This window comes from Patiria miniata, unplaced genomic scaffold, assembly GCF_015706575.1.
Source record: "Patiria miniata isolate m_02_andy unplaced genomic scaffold, ASM1570657v1 HiC_scaffold_1, whole genome shotgun sequence".
NCBI classification, from domain to species: domain Eukaryota; kingdom Metazoa; phylum Echinodermata; class Asteroidea; order Valvatida; family Asterinidae; genus Patiria; species Patiria miniata.
In genome coordinates, this window is record NW_024037047.1 from 19482497 (window position 1) to 19506624 (window position 24128).

Sequence of the window (24128 nt, forward strand, 5' to 3'; positions counted from 1 at the left end):
ACTTGTAATACATGTGATCTATGAATAGATCAGTTGGTGATTATTTGAATTTTGTCTCTCAAATGATCTTGATCTAAATCATGCAAGAGACCTTTATCATGCTGCCACCATTTCAGTCATGTTCCCTGTATTCAATAACAGTACTGAATGATAATGTTTTTATGCAAAAAGGAACCAGACTATTTTTCCTTCCAGCCTCGCTTTGGTTACGTTGATTTGAATGGGGAAAAATTAACACGGTAGCAACATGATAATGGTCTATACCATTCAGTTTGTGAACTTAATTATTTACGCTAGATGATGTAACTTCAGCGCTGAGAAGAACACTTAAGCAACTTCTTGGTCACAAAAACTGCATAAAAATTTATTGAAATTGTTAATAAATAATGACGTTTCTGTAATACATTTATTTTGAAATGTAGCCAGGGGACCGTCTTGTACCAAATCATGTAATCGTTTGTCAGTTTTAAAGCATTACAATAGGATTTTGTGTTTTAGTAGGGCAGGTAGGTGATAGGATTGTGCCTTTGATGATACAAGTACGGCAATTTTTTTTTCGCAGTCAGAGTTTGTCATGAGAAAGATATTTGGCTGTAGGGCCATCGCAGATTTGTCCTTTGAAAAAAATGTAGGAAAAATAACAAACAATGCCAGCCATTTTGAAAAATTTGAAATTGCTTGTTATTCTACCTATATTTTTTCAAAGGACACATTTACCATGGCCCTATAGCCAAATATCTTTCTTAAGACATACATGTACTCCGAGTGTGTGTCAAATGCCATGCTTGTATCATCAAAGGCAAAATTCCACCCCCCCCCCTTCTCCCAATAGTTCTTCTATATGCCCCACTTTTTGTGATATGCCAGTTTACGTATAGACCAAAGTGTACATTATCAATCATGTTTTTTTGTTGTAATGGTTATAATCCACAGCATTCTTGTAAAAAAAATACACTGGAAGTCTTTAAAGGGAAGATACAACATTTGCAAACATCAAAAACCAAAATGATCAAATTATCACAAAATATTTTACTGGATTGTTAGGGAATGACTGTATAAAGCATCCTGTAAAATCGTGGCTCCTTGCGTGCTGAAACTTTCAAGAAAACTTCTATTTTTCCAACGCTGGTCGGCCGACCAGCGTTGGAGAAAACTGGCTTTTTTCAAAACCTGCTCCAAATTGTTCATATTTAGTTATTCTGCACATTCTTTGCAATTGATTACACACTTGTGAATGGGTATGAGCCTGCTAGACAGATTCTTTGACCTTACAATTCCCCAAAGCCTACAAGTTGTTCCATTTCATCTTAATTGGGGTCAGGGAACCAGACTACAAGAACATGGTTAGTTTTCTTGGATTTTCCAGCATCTCCAAACCCAAAACGTGAAGCAAGTCAGTTTAACAATATTTTCTGTAACACACTTATCCTCCAGATCCATTTATTTCTGAAAATTGCAGCGAAAGCAAATGTTGTACATTCCCTTTAATAAGATTGCCAGTGTGGAAGACGTGTTAATTGTATTTTGCAACAGTGTATGGTCTCTGTGTTGGTGCATATGTCAATGAATTTGAGGAGAGTTGCTTAATTTATTGAACACATGGCTAACAGTGTAAAATGTGTGACTTCACTTTATGACCTTAACAAAGACACTGTCCATTTTTCTTTAAGTTTTTATTTATTTATGTTGAACTTACAAACCACTACTGATTCCACTGATTATTTGCAATAATTAGAAGTCGGACAGCTTTCATTTTTATATTATTTGAGAGGAGAGAGGAGTGAATTAAGGCGATATTTAATGTTTGTTTTTAAAGTTTTTCATAACTCATTTTAAAAATACAAAATTTGTCCAAGAAGTTGAATTGCATGTATGCATTGACAGTCAGTATTGCAACAAATAATAAGATGTATAATAAATATTGAAATTCATAATTGTGCCAAAAAGTGAATTCAGTGTGTCCTTCGTTTTTACACTATTGAGTTGCATTTCCCCAACCCCTAACTCGATCTGTCCATAACCCCCATTCCTAAATCAAAATAAACATGATCAAATGTTTTTTGTGATATATGTCACAATGCATTTTTGAACTGCACGATTTTAATTTTAGAGACAGTTTTATTTCGTCTCATATTTTTCTGATCACGGGCGGGGGCGGGGGGAGGGGGATTACTGTTATAGTTCATGTGAGGTGCCCCTTTAATGCGTATGGTATGGTATGGTGCATATGTAAACACGACATTATCAGAAACATAGGCAGATTGTGGTTGGGAACTAGACCTAACACGTGCTCATAAATTTAATGCAAAAACTTGGCGGTACGGTACGGTGCGGTACATCGGGAGTTGACACGGACGTTTTGATCGGGAGTTGCTCGTCTTGTAATACACTTTGACTTGGTAAGACAGCCATACTTTGTACCACGACCACGTTAAGATTATATGGATGGATCATAGAGCAAGGACAGATCGTATATAGCGGTGTGATAATTTCGGAACTGACACGAAATTACCTTAAGGCCCTAGGGAATAGTGGCGTAGCCAGGAATTTTTCGGGGGGGGGGGGGGGGGGGGCCGCTGGGGGGGGGGGGGGGTGGAACATTTCATGGGGGGGGGGCGTCATGTAGATCACTGATTATTTTTTTAAAAACTCAAAATCTCAGTGGGGGGGGGGGGGGCGACTGGGGGCGACAAGGTTTCATGAGGGGATGTTCCCCCCCCCCCCCCTGTGCCGTGGCTGTGCCACTGCTAGGGAAAAATCGATCGTCCTCGCCCATTACCCTGGCCCTAGCCCTATAGCTGGTACTCGATTACGCAAAATACCCATAGTTCTAGGGGTATGCCTAGCTGGAGTTACCCAGCCCTGAGTTTTATCATTGGGTTGTCAATAGACAACCCAATGATAAAACTCGGGGCTGGGTAACTCCAGCTAGGGTATGCCCAGCCAGCTAGGCCTACATTCACTCACCCGATGTACGCGAGTGCATTATGATACAGTGCATGCATGTACGCGTGCGCGTACGCGCGCGCCCCCACTTAAAGTCACATACCAGGTACATATTGTAGTATAGTACGGTGTGGGACTGGATTGAACCTGTGATTGAACATGGACATGATGGAGGTATAGGACTAGGAATAGACCTTTGAACTTAGTCCAATAACTTGGACCCAACTTATCGCCTTTTTAACATTCGGACATGGTCTTGTGTCCAAGCTATCAGGACTCAGGAGGGAGGACAATTGACCTATCATCGTTTGTGATTTAGCCACGCCCCTTAGACAACCCTATGGAGTTTTTGGACACAACATTTTGTTTACAATTAATAAGTCTCAGATTTTGCGCGTCCCGTGTCCATTTGTATATCATATAATTGGACAATATATTTCACAAGCTGCGTTGACGCAATTCTATCGCGATAGGTCAGTAAACTTGTGCAAGCGTCGAGATTGGACTCGACATATCCAACTCCATAGCATAAACGTCGCAATTAGGGGGGGGGGGGGCGGGGAGGGTGGATGGGTGGAGATCCCTCCAACTTTTTTACTGGGGGATTGGTCATCATCCCCCGCCCCCGATTCTGTGTACCAGTAGTCATGATAGTTAACTTTACGGGCACTTAGCGTAGTTTAGTTTTGGTCAAATTAGAGTAGGATATTTTTTTTGTCATTCCAAAATGACTTTTTCAACCTTAAACCAAAGCTGCTTCTCATTTTGATGACACAATTTTTGTCATTTTTAATAGTTTTTTGGGCAGTTACAAGAAAATGCAATTTTATGAGTTTTGCACAATCGCGGTGTGTTGCGCAGTGCTTGTGGCATTTTTCTGTTGCGTTTTGTCGTCATCATCATCGTTTTAACCAAAAAGTTCTAAATACCCTGTCCTCTACATACCAGTACCTGTTTGTTAATGTTGCTGTATACTTCCGTATTCCAATATCTGAAAAAGTGGATTTCTGTTCTCTTATTGGAACAAGGCAAGTAAAGTCTACACAACTGCCAACATTTTGTGTGGTTAGGCCAAATGAAAAAAAACAAACATGTTTAGCGTCCCCGCCCGCTTTCTTTTTGGAGGCCGCCTCCTTTTTTTTGTTTAAACGCAAAAAAATGATAAATTTTAAACAGTGACATCATTCTGGCCTCTTTGTCCATGTTGTCTGTTGCATCTAGCCCATATAAAGCTGGTATGTCATTCCTGAGTCCAAGTTGCGGCCATCTTGAAAAATAACCCGGTCATCAGTTGGCCATTTGGGAAGGAAAAAAAAGGGACTCCTTCTTCCTTAAAAAAAAACAACCCAAAACAGAACGCTATTTAACATTTTTTTTGTTTACTTGGCCTTTTCAGGTTTTAACCTGAATTCAGGTGTTTTTTTTTTAAATGTGACAAATTAAAAGTGTTGGATTTGGTCTGAAACATCCAGAAAACACATTTTGGAAAGAGAGTAAGGGTAGTTTCAGGGTTATAGTAGTGTTTTATGCTTTTTATTGATATATTGGTGGCATCTCTGGGTTATTAAAAAAAAATAATTTAGATTTCCATTGCTGGATTAATTTTAGGATTTTATTGTATGGTCACTTCCCCCCATGAGCCCCGCCCCAACCCCCACCCCCAGCCCCGCCCCCAACCCCCAGCCCCACCCCACCCCACCCCCCGAAACAGATTTGCACGCAAATATAAATACATGTAGCACTCTTGATTTTCTGCTGTTTGATCAAACTGTCCTTTCTTTAAGCTACACCAATTTTTATAGACATTTAGCCTACCCTCAAAACTCAAAAGCAACACAGTCAAGTAATCAGTTAATCAACTCATAAAAAAGGATCAAGTTTGGTTTTGCATTGTGAACACTGCCAGCAACAATCAGTTCAAGGTTATAAAACAACTGCGCAGTCATTTGCTGAATGAAAACCTATAGAAACAGGTTGAGATTGCTAAACTGGCAGGGATCAACATGCCCAACAATTCAAACAGGTAGGCCTATAGTAGATTTAAATTAAACTTTGTCATGTTGTATTGTGTGCTAGCTAGTCTTCATGTTTGGAGCTCATCATAAGATACATTATGTAGCTGTTTTCACTTTTACATTCATTATACAAATATTGAGTGGCTCAGCGTGGAATGGGAGGAATATTATCGCAAGGTAAAATCTGGACTTTTCCATTTCACGAGGCGAAGCCGAGTGAACTGGAAAAGTCCAGATTTTACCGAGCGATAATATTCCTCCCATTTCACAATTTAAAGCCACTCAATATTTGTTTTATATAACTGACATATAGATCCTTGTCATTTGATATATTTGAACTTTTTTGTCAATACAAAATTGGAGGAAAATGTATTTCTCTCTTCCAAACCACCCTTTCACGAAAATGTTTGAACCCAACGCTGTAGCGCTGGCTCTTTGGAACAATATGCGCTACGCGCAACGCTGAACGCGCACACCAGCATGCATTTGCACACAAATACCGCGTCATGATCCTAACTGTTGAATAGTATTTCCCATTCCCCATGGGCGGATAGTACTTTTTGAGCCGCGGCATGAATGGGAGCAATAACAAATGCCACGTGATGTGAGTTCCACCAATCAAATGACAAGGATCTGTATGTCGGTTATATAATTCGAAATATTCTTCATGGCCAATGAAAGTATAACAATAAAAAAGGAATGAAAAGGCTAGTTTAATAGCCTTTTCTTAAAAGAAATTTGGTTGAAAGGTGGGCTTTTAAGGGTAAAACATTACAAAACCTTTCGCATAAAAAACCCTTATAGCTCCAGATTCCATGGCAGGTCCAGTATGGGATATGAAAGGAATATTCCTCCATGGTGTAACATTTCTGCCATGTGTTCAGTAAAGCTGTGACTTCAATTTCCAACATTAAAATTTGCTGACGTACGATACTGTTATTATTTAGACCCCACAAAAATTTGGTGTACAAGTTGGACTTAAAGCTATAGTCCATCATTTGCAGCTATCTGAAAAGTAGCTGGTGTAATTATTGTTGAAAAACATACTTGGTTGAAAGATAGTAAGGGGACTAAACTCCCTGTGAAATTATTCTTTCTGGCAAGCTGTCATTTTGAAGTAATCAACGAAAGAAGCCCTTTCCAACGGTGCTTCTTAAGACGCACCATAGGAAAATTTAAATTAGTAGTTCGTTTTGTTATTCGACGAAGCGCGCGCTTAACATTGGCACGACGCACACGCACCCCCGGTTGCTAGAACTCGTCAGATCAGTGCGCGACATCGCGTAGCTGCATTCGGCTCAGCGAGAACGTGTCTCGGACGCTGAATTCAGGCGCAATTCAAAACATGATTCAGCAACTTTTGATTTGAAATTGAGATCCTAGAATGCTGTTTTTCTCAGAATATACAGCTGAAGTTGAGCTGAAACTTTATCAGGTTAGTTGTTCAGTACCCTTCTTTAGATTTTGAGCACTTTTGTTGCTTCAAACGAACAAAATGCACACATTACAAATGATGGACTATAACTTTAAACTGAAATGCAGATCATGTGATGACAATGCTTAAAAAAGGGGGGGGGAAGGTCATAATTCTGGCTGAGAATTTTGCATTGTCATTTGAAAGATTACTGCACTATAGCACTTAAAGCGTTTTAAGATTAAAGTTTAGGGGTAAACGTGATATCTGTTAGTGTTGTTTACTTTTCATCTGTACTTTGTTCCCTTTGCTTTCTAACAATATTAACACCACACAAAAATGTCCCAGTCTTCAGGAACAGGGTAGGTGTTGTTGTAGTATTCCTGAGCTCAGCTAGTCATTCAAAACTTGAGCTTCACTGCAATTTTGTTCAAGATGAGGTACATGTACAACTGCAGGAATTAGTACTAATAATTTCATTATTTCGTACTTGACTTGAAAGGTCATAATGTACAGTATTTTTTTCTAAATGAACATCATCAGCGATCACTCTTTCAAACATTGCACATTCACCGGTATGTGCATTAAGTAAACATTGATTAGTTGCTGTTTGTGATGATTATAATGTCTGGTAATTAATTGATTTACTAAGAAGAAAATTTCCTTCCTAACAAGCTTTTGCGATGTGCTTCTTAGTAGACAATTCAAGTCTGCAATTTAATTTTTTTTTTGTAAGCAAACATTGCAGCAAATAATAAAGGTCAGGATAATTTTTTTTATTCGTTTCCAGTAATAATTAAGACCACTCAAAATGAAAAGAAAGTTCAAATCTAACCTGTACGTTTCAGCTCTGTGGATATTCCCCTTTTAGAAAGCAGTGAAAAATCATACACTTTCTTGTGAACAATGAAAAAGCCAAATTTCACAGGGTGTTTAGTGCCAGTAAGATCTTTAATCTCCTGACTGACGATGACCAGAGAAGAGTCGAAACATCTCACTCGGTCTCAGTGAAGAGAATTGTGAGAAGTCCCATGTACTTAGCAAAAGTAGATAATAAGCAGGACACATTCCTCTTGAACTAGCAGGACAGTTATCGGAACTATTCTACTGAGCGAAAGTAGACACAACTACATCATGGTGTTAACGCAAACTGAATCCAAGTAAGCTTTTTGATAATAATTCGGTAGCTTTTGGGATAGAAAATGATGATGTACATTTCTATATGCCTTTAATACTTGAATGATTTTGTTGCACATTGCACAGTAGCTCAAGTGACGACATGGCGCTCCCTGCCACATTTAGGAAGCTGGTCTGCAGCAAGTTGACTCAACACTTCAGAGATGCAGTGTCGATACAAACGCTTCCTATGCTCAAACCAGGTCCACAAGACGTGCTTGTTCGTAATAGGTAGGTGGCCCCTAGCTATATTGCGGTGTCAGACAATTGTTACACCCCAGCTATGGCATCATGCAAACTACAGCTAGGATCGGGTCCCAACTATAGTTAGGAATTCCCAAACTATATTGTAGAAACTGTATGTGTCCCGGCCCAACTAATTGGAACGATCCTTGTAATTGTCCCAACTAATTAATGATGTGGGTCGGGTCGACCAGGCCAAACCGACCCGAAACATTAGAGATATAAACCGAATTCGAACCGAAACCAATCTTAACCCCCTCAAACTGACCTGACCCGACCCGACGAAAAATAAGGTAAAACTGACGCGAACCGACCCGACCCGAAAAAAACACACAAAAATAACCGAATACCAGGCTTGGACAAAGTGATCACTTTTTTGGTGCCTGCCCCTTACCCACGTGGCATGAATTCTTTTGCAACCATCGTCTCTCTCTGTCATACTCAGTGGGCTGATCGAGAGTAACTCTGCTTATTGAACAAACGCATGGTCACCAAGCGGTATACTGTCGGTAGAAATTAATATCGTGGGAGCTTGATAGTGCGCACATTGGCCACACCACACAATAGGCTGCAGTGACAGTGACTGTCAATAATATTGCATCACCTGAATTTCTCAACTGTTTCGGTTTATTTCGGTTTTTTCAAAAGATGGCTTAACCGACCCGACCCAACCCGAAAATGTAAATGCAAAACCGAAACCGACCCGACCCGACTGAAAACATGAACAAACCGACCCGACCCGACCCGACCCGACCCAACCCAAAGTCGGTTTCGGGTCAGTTTCGGTTTCGGGTCGAGTTTGCACATCGTTAGTCCCAACTATGCGAGACCATTGCCATGGTTAAGTTGGGGCATAACATGCAGTGTTCCATAGTTAATTGTGGCTATTCATTTCAATTTGACCCAAACAGATTCTCAGGGTTTCAGACAGCTGAACATATATACATTTTCTATAATTCATTCAAAATGAATTGCAACATTTGATCTTTCAACGTAGTCACTTACGTGTAATTGTTTCCAATGTTGACATTTTCATGTACTTATTATAATATTTAGATCTTTGGAATTATTTGGTTTGGTGCAACTCGATCTGGGAAGCAGAGTTTGAGACAGGCCGGTGTTTCTTTGCTCGAGATAATTTGATGATTGAGCGATACATTATCTGAACTACAGAGCAAGCTAGGTCATGGATTTCAGTATCACCTTAGGAATCTTATGAAATTTATTGTCACATTCTTCAATGGAGTTTCAAGCATTTCCTGTTTTTTTTCCCCTTCTTTAAAACAGATTCACTGGAATCAATGCCAGCGATATCAACAAGACAGCTGGCCGATATAACCCAGCAGACAAGCCCCCCTTTGACATCGGTTTTGAGGTTGGTCACAACAGCCCCCTCCCCCCTAAAAAATTGCCTTTCCGCCCCCTCCCCAGTCACCCCCACTGGAAATTTGTTAGTCCAATATAAGTGACCATGGTCAACGCGTTTAACAGATATTGGGTTTACCCCGCGGGGCCCCCCCTCCCCCCCCCAATGTAACATCCAGGCCCCCCTCGCCCCTCCGCCCCTCGGTTGCCATTCCACCCTTGCCCTCCCTCCCTTGCCCCTCCCCTCCCCTCCCTTGCCCCTCCCCTCCCCCCTCTTGGGTCCCCTCCCATGGTGAGAACCCTGGCTATATGCTGCTGGGTGACAATATGCCCCCTTGGGTTTCCCCCGCGGGGCCCCCCCCCCCCCCCCCCAATGTAACATCCAGGCCCCCCTCGCCCCTTCGCCCCTCGGTTGCCCTTGCACCCTTGCCCTCCCTCCCTTGCCCCTCCCCTCCCTTGCCCCTCCCCTCCCTTGCCCCTCCCCTCCCCCCTCTTGGGTCCCCTCCCATGGTGAGAACCCTGGCTATATGCTACTGGGTGACAATATGCCCCCTTGGGTTTTACCCGCGGGGCCCCCCCTCCCCCCCCCCCCCCCCCCAATGTAACATCCAGGCCCCCCTCGCCCCTCCGCCCCTCGGTTGCCCTTCCACCCTTGCCCTCCCTCCCTTGCCCCTCCCCTCCCTTGCCCCTCCCCTCCCCCGTCTTGGGTCCCCTTCCCATGGTGAGAACCCTGGCTATATGCTGCTGGGTGACAATATGCCCCCTTCCCCGCATCAATGCTCTCCATTCCATAAGAACGCGCATTTTAATTATTGGTACATTTTTGATTGTGGGCATTTTTGATGGTACATGTACCAGCAAATCAAAATTTAGCCGAAATATCAATCTAAATCTGTACAGCTCTGTGTTAACACCACACTAGAATGTTCTGACTGTGGACATTTTTTAGGCCAAAAAAAAAGTCTCCGGTTTCTGGTATGGAGCTTGCCCAAAAAAGTGGTGCGGCGACGCGGCTTTTTTTTTTTTTTACCTGATTATTTTGCTTCAAATGTCGGCTGATGACTGTAAATGGTGCCCGACTAAACTTAGTGCAAATATATGGGAGTCCAGAGAGGCCACATAAAGCTTATTCTCGACCATAACCCAATCTAAAAACACGTTAAAATTGTGCAGCAGCAGGATTCCAGTCAAACCAGTGAGTTTGGCGGTTTTGAGACATCATCTTTCATTGAAAAAAAAAACTTTTTCATTTTGCCGACGCGCATGGCTACGGCGACGCGCGCGCATACCAGAAACCGGAGACTTTTTTTTTTTGGCCTTATGGTACATGTGGGCACTTTTGATGTTTTTCAAAATTCAGATCCAATGTACATTGTAGGATCTGAGGATGAAAATAGTTCTGAATTAAAGTATACTGACAATTAACAATGAAAGAAATTTAAAAAAAAAATGAATGAAGAGATATTAATGTCTTAATCTATCCGTGAGCATTTCTTCCTTTTTCATTTAATTCAGTCCCTTTTTTTTTGTTCATTAACTTATCACTAGTACGTTTGGTAATTACTATGTCAATTTCTTAGCCATATTTTATGTACTAATATTAATTTTGTGAGCAATTTTTTTTTAAAACTCATTTTCAGTCTGTGGGTGAAGTTGTTGGCGTCGGTAGCGAAGTGAAACATGTCAAGGTTGGACAGGGTGTGTGCTTCATGCAAAATGGAACATTCTCGGAATATCAGGTCAGTTTGAGAAAACACTGATGCCCTTATTTTACCAGCACAAAAGTCTCAATCATAATGACCTATGAAGTCGATCAAATGAGCAGAAAACCTGTTAAAATAAAAAATAACCAAACAGCTGGAGTGATGTAGAGTAAAAAAAAAAGCAAAACCAAAACTCCAAAAATTACATTTCCTATTTTTTAAAAAATATGTAGCACCAAAACTAATACTGGCTGGAAAGCCAATTTCATAAGCTACTTTTAGATAAAAAAAACTACTGAAATTGCTCAATCCGTTCAAATTGAATATCACCATTTAAACACAATGACCCCAAAATGTCTTTCTTCCAAAAAATGCGATTTCAAGCATCGTCGTCACAATAGTCTTGAAACATTATCAGCGATAAAACCTCAGTTTAAAAGTTAAAAGTATTCTATAAAGTCCTTTTGAATTGGCCGTCGTTTAAAAAAAGTGGATTTTATAAATCATATTGTTTGCCTAACCAGGGTTGTTAATAAAGATATTGTGCACTAGATTTGTTGACAGTTGTTAAAACAAGTATTCTGTCTAATTCCTTTGTTGTTCCAAACAGTAAGACTGCACAATAAAGTTGTAGGGTCATTGTGAATGTGATTAAATGGTAATATTCTTTGAACGGATTGAGCAATTTCAGTAATTTTTTCATCTAAAAGTAGCTTACGAAATTGGCTTTCCAGTAGTTATTATATGTGGTGCTACATATTTTTTTTTAAATATGAAATATAATTTTGGGGGTTTCGGTTCCGCTTTGTTTTTACTCACCCTGTATAATTTTTGGATGCCTTTGAGGGGGATACATGAATATATTGCACGAGCTGTAACAATTTTGACTCGTGCAATATTGTTATGGCAAGTGCAATGTATTCTTGTATCCCCCCAAAAAATCCGTCCGACATTATTATTATTATATTATTAGGCTGAATTGATCCGCAAGGAATAAATTTCAGGATATCGTCTTTATTTCTCAAATTTCATTGAATTATTCTTCACTTTACCAAAGCAAATTTCGCGACACTCGAAGCTGCATTGTGGTTGTTGACAATTACAGTGCGCATATACCTGCTAGTTTTGTGATCTGCATCTGCGTGTGGGCGTGACGCTACCGCGTGCTACGCTCTGTTGACTGGTTGACAACTGTGAGTTTCTGTGGTCTAGATTGTGCAAGAACCAGCGACAATGCCCGCATTACTGCAATATCAAAACATATTGCAGTTATCCTGGTACTTTTTACAAAAGCATAAAATAAATAACCACTAGTACCCTGATATAAAAATAACATGCAAAATTGTTTGATTTTATACAGCCGAAAAAGAAACAATTTACTGGATGATGATGAACACGTACCATTTAATCTTTAGTATTGTAAAAATATTGTAGTTTTGATTTTATCAATTCATCGGTGGTGTGGGTTCTGTTTTTCGTTGATATTGAATATTCATAACTCATGAATTAATGTGCTTACACTTTTGTTTAATTCAAATTTTGTGGGTGTGTTAATTGCAAGCAACATTCCTTCCTGTCCGGTAAATCCATAACTATGCAAGAAACCATTGGCGCATAAGACTTGGTTGGTTCTTCTCCTAAGGACTTAATTCCACCAGGGAGTATATCTAGGAGGCCAGAAACACCGGGGCAAACCCCCTTCTCTCAGCGATAAGTGTTACTGGGTTCTTTTATGTGTGTTAGGCCTTATACAACTCACGGGACCTCCGGCTTAACGTCCCATCCATAGGACAAAGCAATAATGGTTAAGTGCCTTGCTTAAGGGCACAAGTGTCCGGGCCTGAGCTCGAACCCACGCCACTGTTGCCTCTGAAACACCAGAGCATATGAGTCCGGTGTTCTTAACCGCTAGGCCATGACACACCGGACTTGCAGAATGATTGAAATGATCTTGGTTTGTAGGTTCTTCCAGCTAAGTTGGCCATCCCAGTCCCCTCAGTGCAGCCTGAGCATCTTGGTCTGTTAGTAAGCGGAATGACGGCTGATTTAAGCCTAAGAGAGGTAAGGTCAAAGGTCATGTGTAGTGGTGTGCTTTGACGGGCATTATGGGAACCGGGTACCCTATTTAAGTAAAACACGGGTACCCGGTTACCCGTAAAAGAACCCCCACAATTCAAATCAGGAAAGTTACAGTGTGAATTGCACCTTTCACAAGTATCAACTAGCCATGCATTAAAATTAAAGACATATATAGTCCATCATTTGTAATTTGTGCATTTTGTTCGTTTGAAGCAACAAAAGTGTTCAAAATCTAATGAAAGATACTGAACAACTAACCTGATAAAGTTTCAGCTCAGCTTCAGCTGTATATTCCGAGAAAAACAGCATTCTAGGATCTCAATTTCAAATCAAAAGTTGCTGAATCATGTTTTGAATTGCAGCTATACGCGATGTCGCGCACTGATCCGACGAATTATAGCAACCGTGCGCGCCTGTGCGTCGTGCCAATGCTTGCGCGCGCTTTGCCGAATAACAAAACGAACTACTAATTTAAATTTTCCTACAGTGCGTCTTAAGACGCACCGTTGGAAAGGCCTTCTTTTGTTGATTACTTCAAAATGATAGCTTGCCATAAAGATTAATTTCACAGGGAGTTTAGTCCACTTAGTATCTTTCAACCAAGTATGCTTTTCAACAATAATACGCCAGTTACTTTTTCGGATGGCTGCAAATGATGGACTATATAGTTTTAATGCACAAAAATGTGAAATCTGTTGTGGTTTCCCATGTAGCCTGGTTTTCATGTTGAAAATTCCCCACAAATGGTATTCAACTCCTTTCTTTTTCATTGTCTGAGAAGTTATTAAGTAATTTGGAAAGTTGGTTATGGGTACTGAAATCCGCTAATCGTGTAGTTTCTAAGGACACCTCTATGATTTACAAGTTCCGTTCATAAATAAAACCCGGCCCCCTTTGCACAAAATTAAGTTGCAAAATGATATATCAATATGGTATCTCAGCGAACTATTTAGATAATTTCAAACACAAAAAGTGCTGGACTTTTCCTGCTTGTGTCATAGCCAAATGTTTAGGTATTAAGTCCCAAAACATTGAGTGTAGTTTCGTGCTCTTATACAGTTGCGAGTCAAAAAACAACAACTATACACTTTTAAATTGGCCATAGTTTTATTTTGTAGCAATAAAGATAAGATATTTTCATATGTACTTTGAGAGAAACTCTTCCTGCTTTGTTTGGTGACATTTTCACTGGGTTAGTTTTCATGCATGACTGTACAGGAGACAATTAAAGGGGTCAGGTGAAATCTGACTTGCGCGCCAACTGGTCAGGGCCGGATAAGAAAGAGACAATTTAAAAAGCTAGAACACAACCATTGTCTAACAAAGAGACAAAACAGGATTTCATTAGCTTTTAATCTTCGTGTTTATTTAAAACATTTAAATTAAATTAAAAAGGCAATTCAATTTCACGGTGTCTTAGTCCTCAACATGGCCACCATCTCGTTCAATGCACAGCTGGGCTCGGCGCATCATTCCTGCAACACCACGGCGAATCACCTCCCTGTCTTGTCTGAGAATGTCCATTTCACGAGTTATTCTTTCCTGGAGGTCATTCCATGACCAGATCAAGACAATGGTTGTGTTCTTTTATATTGTCTCATTCTTATATGGCCCCTATAGGCATGTGGCATATATTTGACCTCTGCCTGCAATTCATTCTCGGGCAACTGATGAACACACGTACTGGTCTATGCTGACACTTTCTCATTATAAATGTGTTTCAAAAGTGACATTTTTACAGAGTAATACCAAAAATTTACCGTATAATTTTCATATTATATCAAAAAAATTAATATGCCTAATCATTTTTTAAATTGTTTTGTTTCAGTGTGGAAAGATAAAAGAAGGGGAAACTGTTCTGGTGACAGGTTGGTTTTTATTCAAGTACATCTCCAGTTAGGATTGTTTGTTTGTCCATTTCTTTGTTTGTCGTTACCTGTTCCTAGTACCTTCCAGGTAAAATGAATCTAGCTCTGAGACAAGCTAGTTGGTTGTAGTCCTATTTTTGTTGGGAAGCAAAAAAACTTTTGAATCTGTTCATTGGACTTGTTGAGTTATGGTGAAATGGTTATAGATAGTGATTAAAGTACTTATTTTATTCTTTTATAAATTACCTTGTATGTATTTTTCTTGGATATACTGTTTGAGCAGTGGGCATATTTTACTCACCGGACTTGTTTACATTTGCTTTGTTTCAGCTGCTGCAGGTGGCACAGGACAGTTTGCGGTGAGTATCAAATGAATTGGCCGCGTTTAAAAATACTAAAACGATTCGTAGTTTATCTTGGGTTGTGGCCCAGCATTTTGTCTTCATTGTTTGTTTTTATTATTTGTGTTGCTTTTGCCTCTAGAACAATTCGGGCAATTCACAATGCAGAGCGCCACCTATAGTTTGCCATGGAGAGTTCATTTTTCCCAGAGCATTGTGGGAGATGGTCGACAAATTCGCAGCGCGGGACATTTTTTTCGTTTTTTCCGGTCAGTAGTTTCGTAAGCGTATGATGTTTGCCCTTTTCTTTTCTTTGTATCAATATGGTGATTTTTGGAAAGGCAGCAGATAGAATGCTATGCCCTAGTCTATAACAAATAAGCTAAAGTGTCTATGACACTCATTCAAATTGGACCATATTTTGTCGACTGTATAAACTTGAAAAGTTGATTCTCCATGACAAACTCTTGGTGGCGCACTGCATTGTGAATCGCCCGAATTCAACCTTAATATGTTTAGTCCCCTTCAAGATTCCTCACCAGCTTCTTGGCATTATTTACTAAAGCAAAAGTAACTTTCTCGTTTGTATTCAGGTTCAATATGCTAAACAGGCTGGATGTCATGTCATAGGAACGTGCTCATCAGATTCAAAAGCTGAATTCTTGAAGGTAAACAAACTTTTTGTTTCGAAGAAGGTTTGAGTTCAGCAATTCCATAAGAGTTCAGCAATTTCATAAATGTATATCCGCCATCCTGTATCTGTATCTGTATGGTTACGTTGCAGAAACCTATTCAGGCATTATAGTATAGGTACTCAAGGCACTGGAATATTAAGTTATGTATATAATATTAGATGAATGAAGTACATGAGAAATATGAGACCCATTATGTAGCACCTTATTATAAGGGTTTACGAGGTGCTGCGGCCACTGCCAGGACACCAGGGCCAACCCTTTCTCTTTAGTGTTACTGGGTTCTTTAACGTGCATTATACAACACACGGGACCTACGGCTTTACGTCCCATCCAAAGGACGAAGCAAGAATGGTTAAGTGCCTTGCTTAAGGTCACAAGTGTCCGCTGGCGGGCTCGAACCCACGTCACTGTTGCCTCTGAAGCACCAGAACATGATTCCAGTGCTCTTAACTGCTAGGCCGGGACACATCCATTCTGTGTAAAACTGAAATGTCTGTACTGCACATGTCTTTGGAGACGGTGATTTTCTTTGGGAGAATGTACCTTACGGTTCATTTGGTGCCTGTTGTAAATAGTGAAGCACTCTTTGTTTTAACTGATACTGCATTTATCAGAGATGCCACTTTTCCGGTTTTAACTGGAATTCCGGGGTTTTTTTTTAATCTCACAAAATTCCGTCAAAAAAAAAAGCCTGGAAAAAGAGAAGAAAAACTGTTGAAATGCGTTGATTTTTACATCGTAAGGGACTCGAGTTTATTACATGTCGGCCTACTTGCACATGCACGCACGGCACAACGTTGTTCGTTGAAGTAGTCTTAACAAACAAGTCTTTGTTGTTGCCGAGCCTGCATGCGATACAGGCGGCCAACGTAATTGCACGCAGTATACAACGGCGCCTCGCGTGCATGCACAGCGTGCGGGCGTGTTGTGTGCTAAGCACACGTAGCATTCAGCCTGGAAATCGTTTCAGTTATCGGTGGTTCCCGCCGATCGCAGTGATATGTGAATACAAAAACCGCCCGGTACCAACCATTTTTTTTTGTCATGCGCATTTCGTAGTGCAAAGATCAGTGTTGTGGAATCGTGCATGTTTCGTGTAGAAAATGTTGGAAATTCGGATCGGGTAGGCGGAATATATAATAGGAATACGAACAATTCAAAGTGATTGAACGAATCGACAGCTTAAAGGCCATAGAAGCAAAAATAAATGGAACTGGGCTTGGCTACAACTGAAGATGACAACCGGGACTTTGTCTTTGTGTCGGAGTGGCTTTTTCACACACAAAAAGTTCCGTTTTTTTCAAGCAGCTGTTCCGTTTGTTTTTTCAAGCAGACCTGCAGTTCCGTTTTTTTCAAGCAGACCCTGTGGCATCTCTGATTTATGAATCTGTTGATTTTTTCCCCTTTTTCTTCCAAGAGTCTTGGTTGTGACAGGCCCATTAATTACAAGACGGAAGACTTGGGCCAAGTGCTGAAGAAGGAATACCCTGTGAGTTGAAGGCTTATCCTTTTAGTTCTTTTTTTTTGTTTTGATTAGTGGTTCATGAGCTCTTGGTCATTCAGGTTTTGTCTGATTGGCTAGTTGATGGGTTAATTTATTCATTATTTCTTTCAGCCATTAAGGTGTTAATCTGATTGGCTAGTTGATGGGTTAATTTATTCATTATTTCTTTCAGTCAGTCAGGTGTTAATCTGATTGGCTAGTTGATGGGTTAATTTATTCATTATTTCTTTCAGCCATTAAGGTGTTGTTCTGATTGGCAAGTTGATGGGTTACTTATTCACACATTCTTTCAGTCAGTCATGTGTGTTTCTGATTGGCTAGTAGGTCTCGTTCAAATGACGTCATTTCCTACAGACCATCCACGTGCATTAGCATTTTGAGCATCAACTAATACATAATGCGCATCGGCCGCATCATATTTCGAACACATTTCGAGCAACAAGTGCGCGTGTTTGGAACATTTTCAACACTGCGCGATGCGTGCTTGATTGCTTAATATACGCAGTTTCAGTTCTCCTACAGAGATGGCCGACATTGAGGGAGCCCTTAATGATTGGTTTATTAATTCATAAGTTCTCTCAGTCAGTGTTTGATTTATTTGTCGATGGATTATGTTATTCCCATTCAGTGTCTTTGATTGGCTAGTTGGTGTGGATCTCAGTGTTTATAATCTGATCTTTGTTACTGACTTTTATGTATTAAACGTTCTTTGATCCCAGGGTGGAGTGGATGTGGTGTATGAATGTGTTGGTGGAGATATGTTTCATACTTGTCTTCGCAGGTAAGTGTTCAAATAGCAATTTTGGACTTAAGTTTACAAAAAAAAAACACCTCCTCTGACCCGTTTAGATTTTTTTTAATGTTGGTCATAAAGTATGTTTTTCAATGTAATTAACTGGAACTTGAAAGATAGTGAGAATGTTCACAATGAACCCAATTGTAATGTTTGTTAATTAATGAATTCTTGGATGTCTCAAAATCTGCATCAATATACTGGAATTTGTAAGAGAAAGTCATTTGTAGGACTTGTCCGAATTTGTTGTAGCTTCATGATGAGAACAAGTCAGCATATTGTCAGTCATGGCACAGAAAAAAAATGGACGAGGAAAATTAACTAAATCTCAACTATTCCACTAACTGTAGGTAATCTGTTTTAATTGTTGCTGAATTTATGCACAGCTTGGCCCCTAGAGGGCGACTTATCATCATCGGCTTTGTCTCTGGATACAAGGAATCGCAGATTGCAGCGCCGACGATCAAACCCAATGAATTGATGGGGGTAAGGAGAAGTATTGACAGACGTCTTTTGGGAACATTTACTCAGTGGGCGGAGCTGAGAATGGGACGGATGGGGTTTATTAAGTTGGCACGTCATTCATATTGTGCATAACACATAAAACATGTGAGACAATATAAGTTATCCCGCGAGCGCGAGTGAAACACGGAATAATGTAGTGCGTCTGTGACCCACATATACTTCGGCTGAGTGGTATGTGGGACACATGCAGACGCACTTCATTTTCCGTGTTCCACGAGCGTGAGCGTGATAACGAATTTATCTTCAAGCAAACTTGACGCACAGTAAAGATGGAACTATAGCTTGTTTTATACGAAACTTTTAGCGAGTTAGCGCATGCAGCTAGAATGTCGCTCGCATCTTGGAATAGCGCAATATGCAGGGTGCAATATGGACCGCGCAATACAGTCTCATAATCACACTGTTGTTGCCATGGATCGTCCAATCAGAATCGAGGATACATAGTTTACTTGAAGATAATATTTACTGTTCTTGGTTCAGTGCTGCTTTTTGTAGCAGTAATTGTACAGTCCACTCTTGTTGATACCAACACTGTTAATACCAATTCTGGTTATAACAAACATAAAGCCTTTGCCCCGACTGTGCTTGTGCACAATCATATGACAATGAATGCGATCTGCACTCCTCTTAATACAAACATTCTGATATAACAAACATTCTGTCTCAATCTAGCTGAGTATTAACGAGAGTCGACTGTAATTTGCTGTGCAACATTTTCAGAGGAGGCCCATGACATTTTGGCTCGGGTGGTGTTTTTGAGTTCTGATGATAATTAAAAAAAAGGGGGGGGGGGCGATCGAGCTAGCCTAGTCGTGCTGGATCCAGACCAAGTCTGAGTTTAAGATATTATTTGAACTCATTAATTAACCCTCCCTCTCTGGCTGGCAAATTCAACAAGGCCAGCCCAGCGGTCAGAATAAATCAAGTGACTGTTTTTACCAGCTGAGTGCTCCCTGCCTTCACAAAGCAGGATTGACTGGCTGTGATTGTTACAAAACCTGATACAGCTATGCTTTTGACTGTAGAAGATTGATAAGCCAGCTGTGCCTACCAGTCACCTGCTTTTGTCGGTTGATAGAATTTGACTGTCACAGTGCCTAGAAGACATATGATCTGATTGTTGGTGACTAGCCTGTGTAAAAGGCATGGCAGGGGAACAGGATCGAAGTTTTACTGCCTGTGACTGATCAAGTTAAAAAAAAGGAGGGTTAGTCAATCACTCAGTCAGGCAGCCAGTCAAAAACTCAGGAAGTCAGAAAACAGTAGGCTTCCCTTCAGGTAAGGCAAAAACCTGAGTAAAAGTGTTTCTTAATATTGTTTTTTTTGTCATGCAGCTGCTTGCGAAGTCTACCAGCATCACCGGTTTCTTCCTCTTTGCATTCGCTAATCAGTGGCAGGAGTCATTTGCTAGACAAGCCGCTCTCTTTGCTAAGGGAGCAGTCAAAGTGGGCGTTGATCTTGGCAAGAATAGTGAGAAGGGAGCATTCAAAGGAGTGGATGGAATCATGGATGCACTTGATGTAAGTATGGCCGCGTCTGATCGGCTGTGGCTGGAACACACAGGTCTATTGGAAGTGGCTGCAGTCGCTTCCGTAGCGTGTGTGTAATTTCCAGCCGTAGCCAAGTAATTTGGATGCAACCTATGGCTGTGTCTGGAATACTTGGCTATGGCTTACAATGACACTGATCAATGGAAGCGGCTGACACCACCTCCTATAGTCATCTGTGGTACTCAGCCGTAGCCAAGTCATTTGGATGCAACCTATGGCTGTGTCTGGAATACTTGGCTATGGCTTACAATGACACTGATCAATGGAAGCGGCTGACAACACCTCCTATAGTCATCTTTGGTACTGTCAGCCGTAGCCAAGTCATTTGGATGCAGCCTATGGCTGTATCTGGAGTACTTGTCGATGCATGGCTTACAGTGACACTAATCAATGGAAGCGGCTGACACCACCTCCTATAGTCATCTTTGGTACTGTCAGCCGTAACCAAGTCATTTGGATGTAACCTATGGCTGTGTCTGGAGTACTTGGCTATGGCTTACAATGACACTGATCAATGGAAGCGGCTGACACCACCTCCTATAGTCATCTTTGGTACTGTCAGCCGTAGCCAAGTCATTTGGATGTAACCTATGGCTGTGTCTGGAGTACTTGGCTATGGCTTACAATGACACTGATCAATGGAAGCGGCTGACACCACCTCCTATAGTCATCTGTGGTACTCAGCCGTAGCCAAGTCATTTGGATGCAACCTATGGCTGTGTCTGGAATACTTGGCTATGGCTTACAATGACACTGATCAATGGAAGCGGCTGACACCACCTCCTATAGTCATCTGTGGTACTCAGCCGTAGCCAAGTCATTTGGATGGAACCTATGGCTGCGTCTGGAATACTTGGCTATGGCTTACAATGACACTAATCAATGGAAGCGGCTGACACCACCTCCTATAGTCATCTGTGGTACTGTCGGCCGTAGCCAAGTCATTTGGATGCAACCTATGGCTGTATCTGGAGTACTTGTCGATGGCTTACAGTGACACTATCAATGGAAGCGGCTGACACCACCTCCTATAGTCATCATCTGTGGTACTGTCAGCTGTAGCCATGTCATTTGGATGCAACCTGGCGGTGTCTGGAGTACTTGGCTATGGCTTACAGAGACACTGATCAATGGAAGCGGCTGACAACACCTCCTATAGTCATCTTTGGTACTGTCAGCTGTAGCCAAATCATTTGGATGCAGCCTATGGCTGTATCTGGAGTACTTGTCTATGGCTTACAATGACACTGATTAATGGAAGCGGCTGACAACACCTCCTATAGTCATCTGTGGTACTCAGCCGTAGCCAAGTCATTTGGATGCAACCTATGGCTGTGTCTGGAATCCTTGGCTATTGCTAACAATGACACTGATCAATGGAAGCGGCTGACACCACCTCCTATAGTCATCTGTGGTACTGCCAGCCGTAGCCAAGTCATTTGGATGCGGCTTTAGGTTGATAACAAACCACAGCCGGGGATTATGACCAAAATCGTTAACAGTTCAAAAGTGTGAATGAGTGACTAGATCTTGCTCATTGTGATTTCAATAATTTTCAAGCCGGTTCTGGACTTAATACAAGCCAGTATCAAACATTCTCCTCGTAAAAATTGAGAAAACTGATTCCCAAAATGTTGAGCCGAGTTTTGTTTCATACTTTCAAAATTTTGCAAGTTTTCCTTTCTGCAGGAAATCTTACACGAGTCTTGTTGCATTTTCATCTTCTTTTTTTAAAATTGGTTTCTGATAGTATTAGTGATAATTCCCCTAAACATTGTTTTGAATCTGAATTTTTTTCTTACTTTCATTTTTTTGCTAGTTTGCATTCCAGCAGGAAATCTTAGTGCATGAGTGTTAATGCATTTTTATCCTTTTGTTTCTGACAGTATATGTATAGCGGCAAAAGTCAGGGAAAACTTGTGGTGGAGGTGAATGAACCCCTTCCATCTCCAGGATTGTGATTGGCTACTCAGCAAGATTAAAGAGCTATGATTGGTCAATTTAAAACATCAAAGGAAGATGATTGGTCAGCCAATAAAGATAGTAAATCGACTGGAAAATATTGATAATAGATATAGGTTATAGGCAGTGGTATAAAGAGGAGAAACAAGTTATTTTTCAGCTATAATTTGATTAAAAAAAAATGTTTTCATTAGTTAGCAAAGTTACATTCCATGACAACTCATTTCAGAGAAATCTGAAAGATATTACTTAGTTTTTGCATAATAATTTATATTTTTTTCAATAAACTTGAAACTAGCCACGGCGTAAAGATTTCATTGTCCTTTCTGAGCGTGACCTCCTGAGGGCGCTGTTCACCATGTAATGAATGGACCTTAACATTTCAAATTGCCGAGGAAACAATTTTTTTTTTGTAGTAAAGGCAGTGTTACAATGGAATTCTGTCAGTTCAAAAGCCATTCATGAGAATTGATTCCATTTGGGCTTAAAGGGAAAATACAACATTTGCAAACATCAAAAAATAAAACTACCAAATCATTTTGAAATACCTTGCTGGACTGTTGGTGAATGACAGTGTAAAGCATCCTGTAAAATCATGGCACCTGGTATACTGTCATTTTCAAGAATAGTGGTATTTTTGTATCAATTTCCAACGCTGATCGGCTGACCAGCTGGCCCCAGTTGACCATCGCACTTGTTTGCAATCGATTACACACCTATGAACGGGTACAAGCCAGCTAGACTGGTTCCCTTACCTTACAATTCCCCAATGTATGTAAACTGCTCTGTTTCTTCTTAAATGGAGTCAGGGAACAAGACTACAGGAAAATGATTGTTTTTCTTGGTTTTATAGCCTTTTCGAACCCAAAATCTCAAAAAAGTCAGTGTAACTATATTTGCTATATATTTCCAACCCCCCAATTCCATCCATTTTTGAAAATTACAGCAAAAGCAAATGATGTATATTCCCTTTAACAGACTGTAGGTGGTTGCAGAGACATTTTAAGCACACGACGGTTTAGGAAAATGTTATCTTACAAATACACTTGGGTGAGACTGCCGTTAGAACTGTTAGATATTTCCAGTGGGGTCCCTTGGTAGAAGACGTGGAAGGAAATTAGTTTCAGTAGTTGTAGGAAAACACTAGAATGATGTACTAGGGAAAACACATGGAATCAAGTATGGACTGAAGCCCACTCCATGTTGGCCCAGGCAGGAATTGAACCCAGGACACGGCGGTGAAAGGCACAGACAGTGACCGCTATGCCAACCAGACTCCCCAAATTCATACAGGGGTGTGAACTCTCAGCTTTAAAGCTGATTTCAGCTTTTTTGTTTTGGATTTCAGCTTTTCTGTTTTGCATTTCAGCTATTTTTCCTCACTTGCTGTGTAGAAAAGTAAAGCAGATTTCCAAAGTTCAGCTTTTTAAACCCTTTTCAGCCGTTTTTATCAGTGGTCACTCACACCCCTGTTCATATCTATGCACATGTAGTTCTAAATAATTAAAAAAAACTATAAATAGGAAGATATTTTATGAGTAATTGTGTTTACATTATATTGATGTTTTCAATAAAGACAGAAACTGATGAGAAGTACATTTTTACAATCGGCACGTATTTGTCACCTTTCTTGTCTAGTGAAAGTCAAGGAATGCTGTTTATAATGTGGAGTGTCATGGCCTAGCGGTTAAGAGCACCAGACTCGTGTTCTGGTGTTTCAGAGGCAACAGTGACGTGGGTTCGGGCCCGCCGGTGGACACTTGTGCCCTCAAGCAAGGCACTTACAATGCAACCATTCTTGCTTCGTCCTTCGGATGGGACGTAAAGCCGTAGGTCCCGTGTGTTGTATAATGCACGTCAAAGAACCCAGTAACACTTGTCGCTAAAAGAAGGGGTTTGCCCCGGTGTCCTGGCAGTGGCCGCAGCACCTTAACCCTTAAAAGGTGCTA

At 40.7% G+C, this 24128-nt stretch overlaps 1 protein-coding gene across 9 annotated transcripts; it reads left to right on the plus strand.

The window, feature by feature from the left end:
• The first annotated feature begins 2287 nt into the window (after nucleotides 1–2287).
• Nucleotides 2288–22692, plus strand: LOC119724837 (prostaglandin reductase-3-like). 9 transcript variants are annotated; one of them, XM_038196151.1, is made up of 13 exons: nucleotides 2288–2399; nucleotides 7639–7782; nucleotides 9082–9169; nucleotides 10800–10898; nucleotides 12825–12923; nucleotides 14770–14809; nucleotides 15140–15168; nucleotides 15744–15818; nucleotides 17263–17334; nucleotides 18069–18130; nucleotides 18529–18628; nucleotides 20002–20187; nucleotides 22104–22692. In XM_038196151.1, the coding sequence occupies exons 2-13, from the start codon at nucleotides 7655–7657 to the stop codon at nucleotides 22176–22178; spliced, it is 1053 nt and encodes a 350-aa protein (XP_038052079.1). In that variant the 5' UTR covers nucleotides 2288–2399; nucleotides 7639–7654; the 3' UTR covers nucleotides 22179–22692. The 9 variants fall into 9 exon arrangements, with proteins under 9 accessions (XP_038052079.1, XP_038052087.1, XP_038052096.1 ...); XM_038196159.1 differs by having other exon boundaries at nucleotides 7642–7782; XM_038196168.1 differs by having other exon boundaries at nucleotides 2291–2381.
• Nucleotides 22693–24128: the final 1436 nt, after the last annotated feature.

Excerpts from the sequence above, each read along its gene's own strand:
- LOC119724837 (XM_038196100.1), top strand. The coding sequence starts at position 6,715 with ATGTCCCAGTCTTCAGGAACAGG. Across the intron at positions 15,169-15,743 it reads GTGGCACAGGACAGTTTGCG|GTTCAATATGCTAAACAGGC; the intron begins GTGAGTATCAAA and ends GTTTGTATTCAG. Across the intron at positions 20,188-22,103 it reads GAATCATGGATGCACTTGAT|TATATGTATAGCGGCAAAAG; the intron begins GTAAGTATGGCC and ends TGTTTCTGACAG.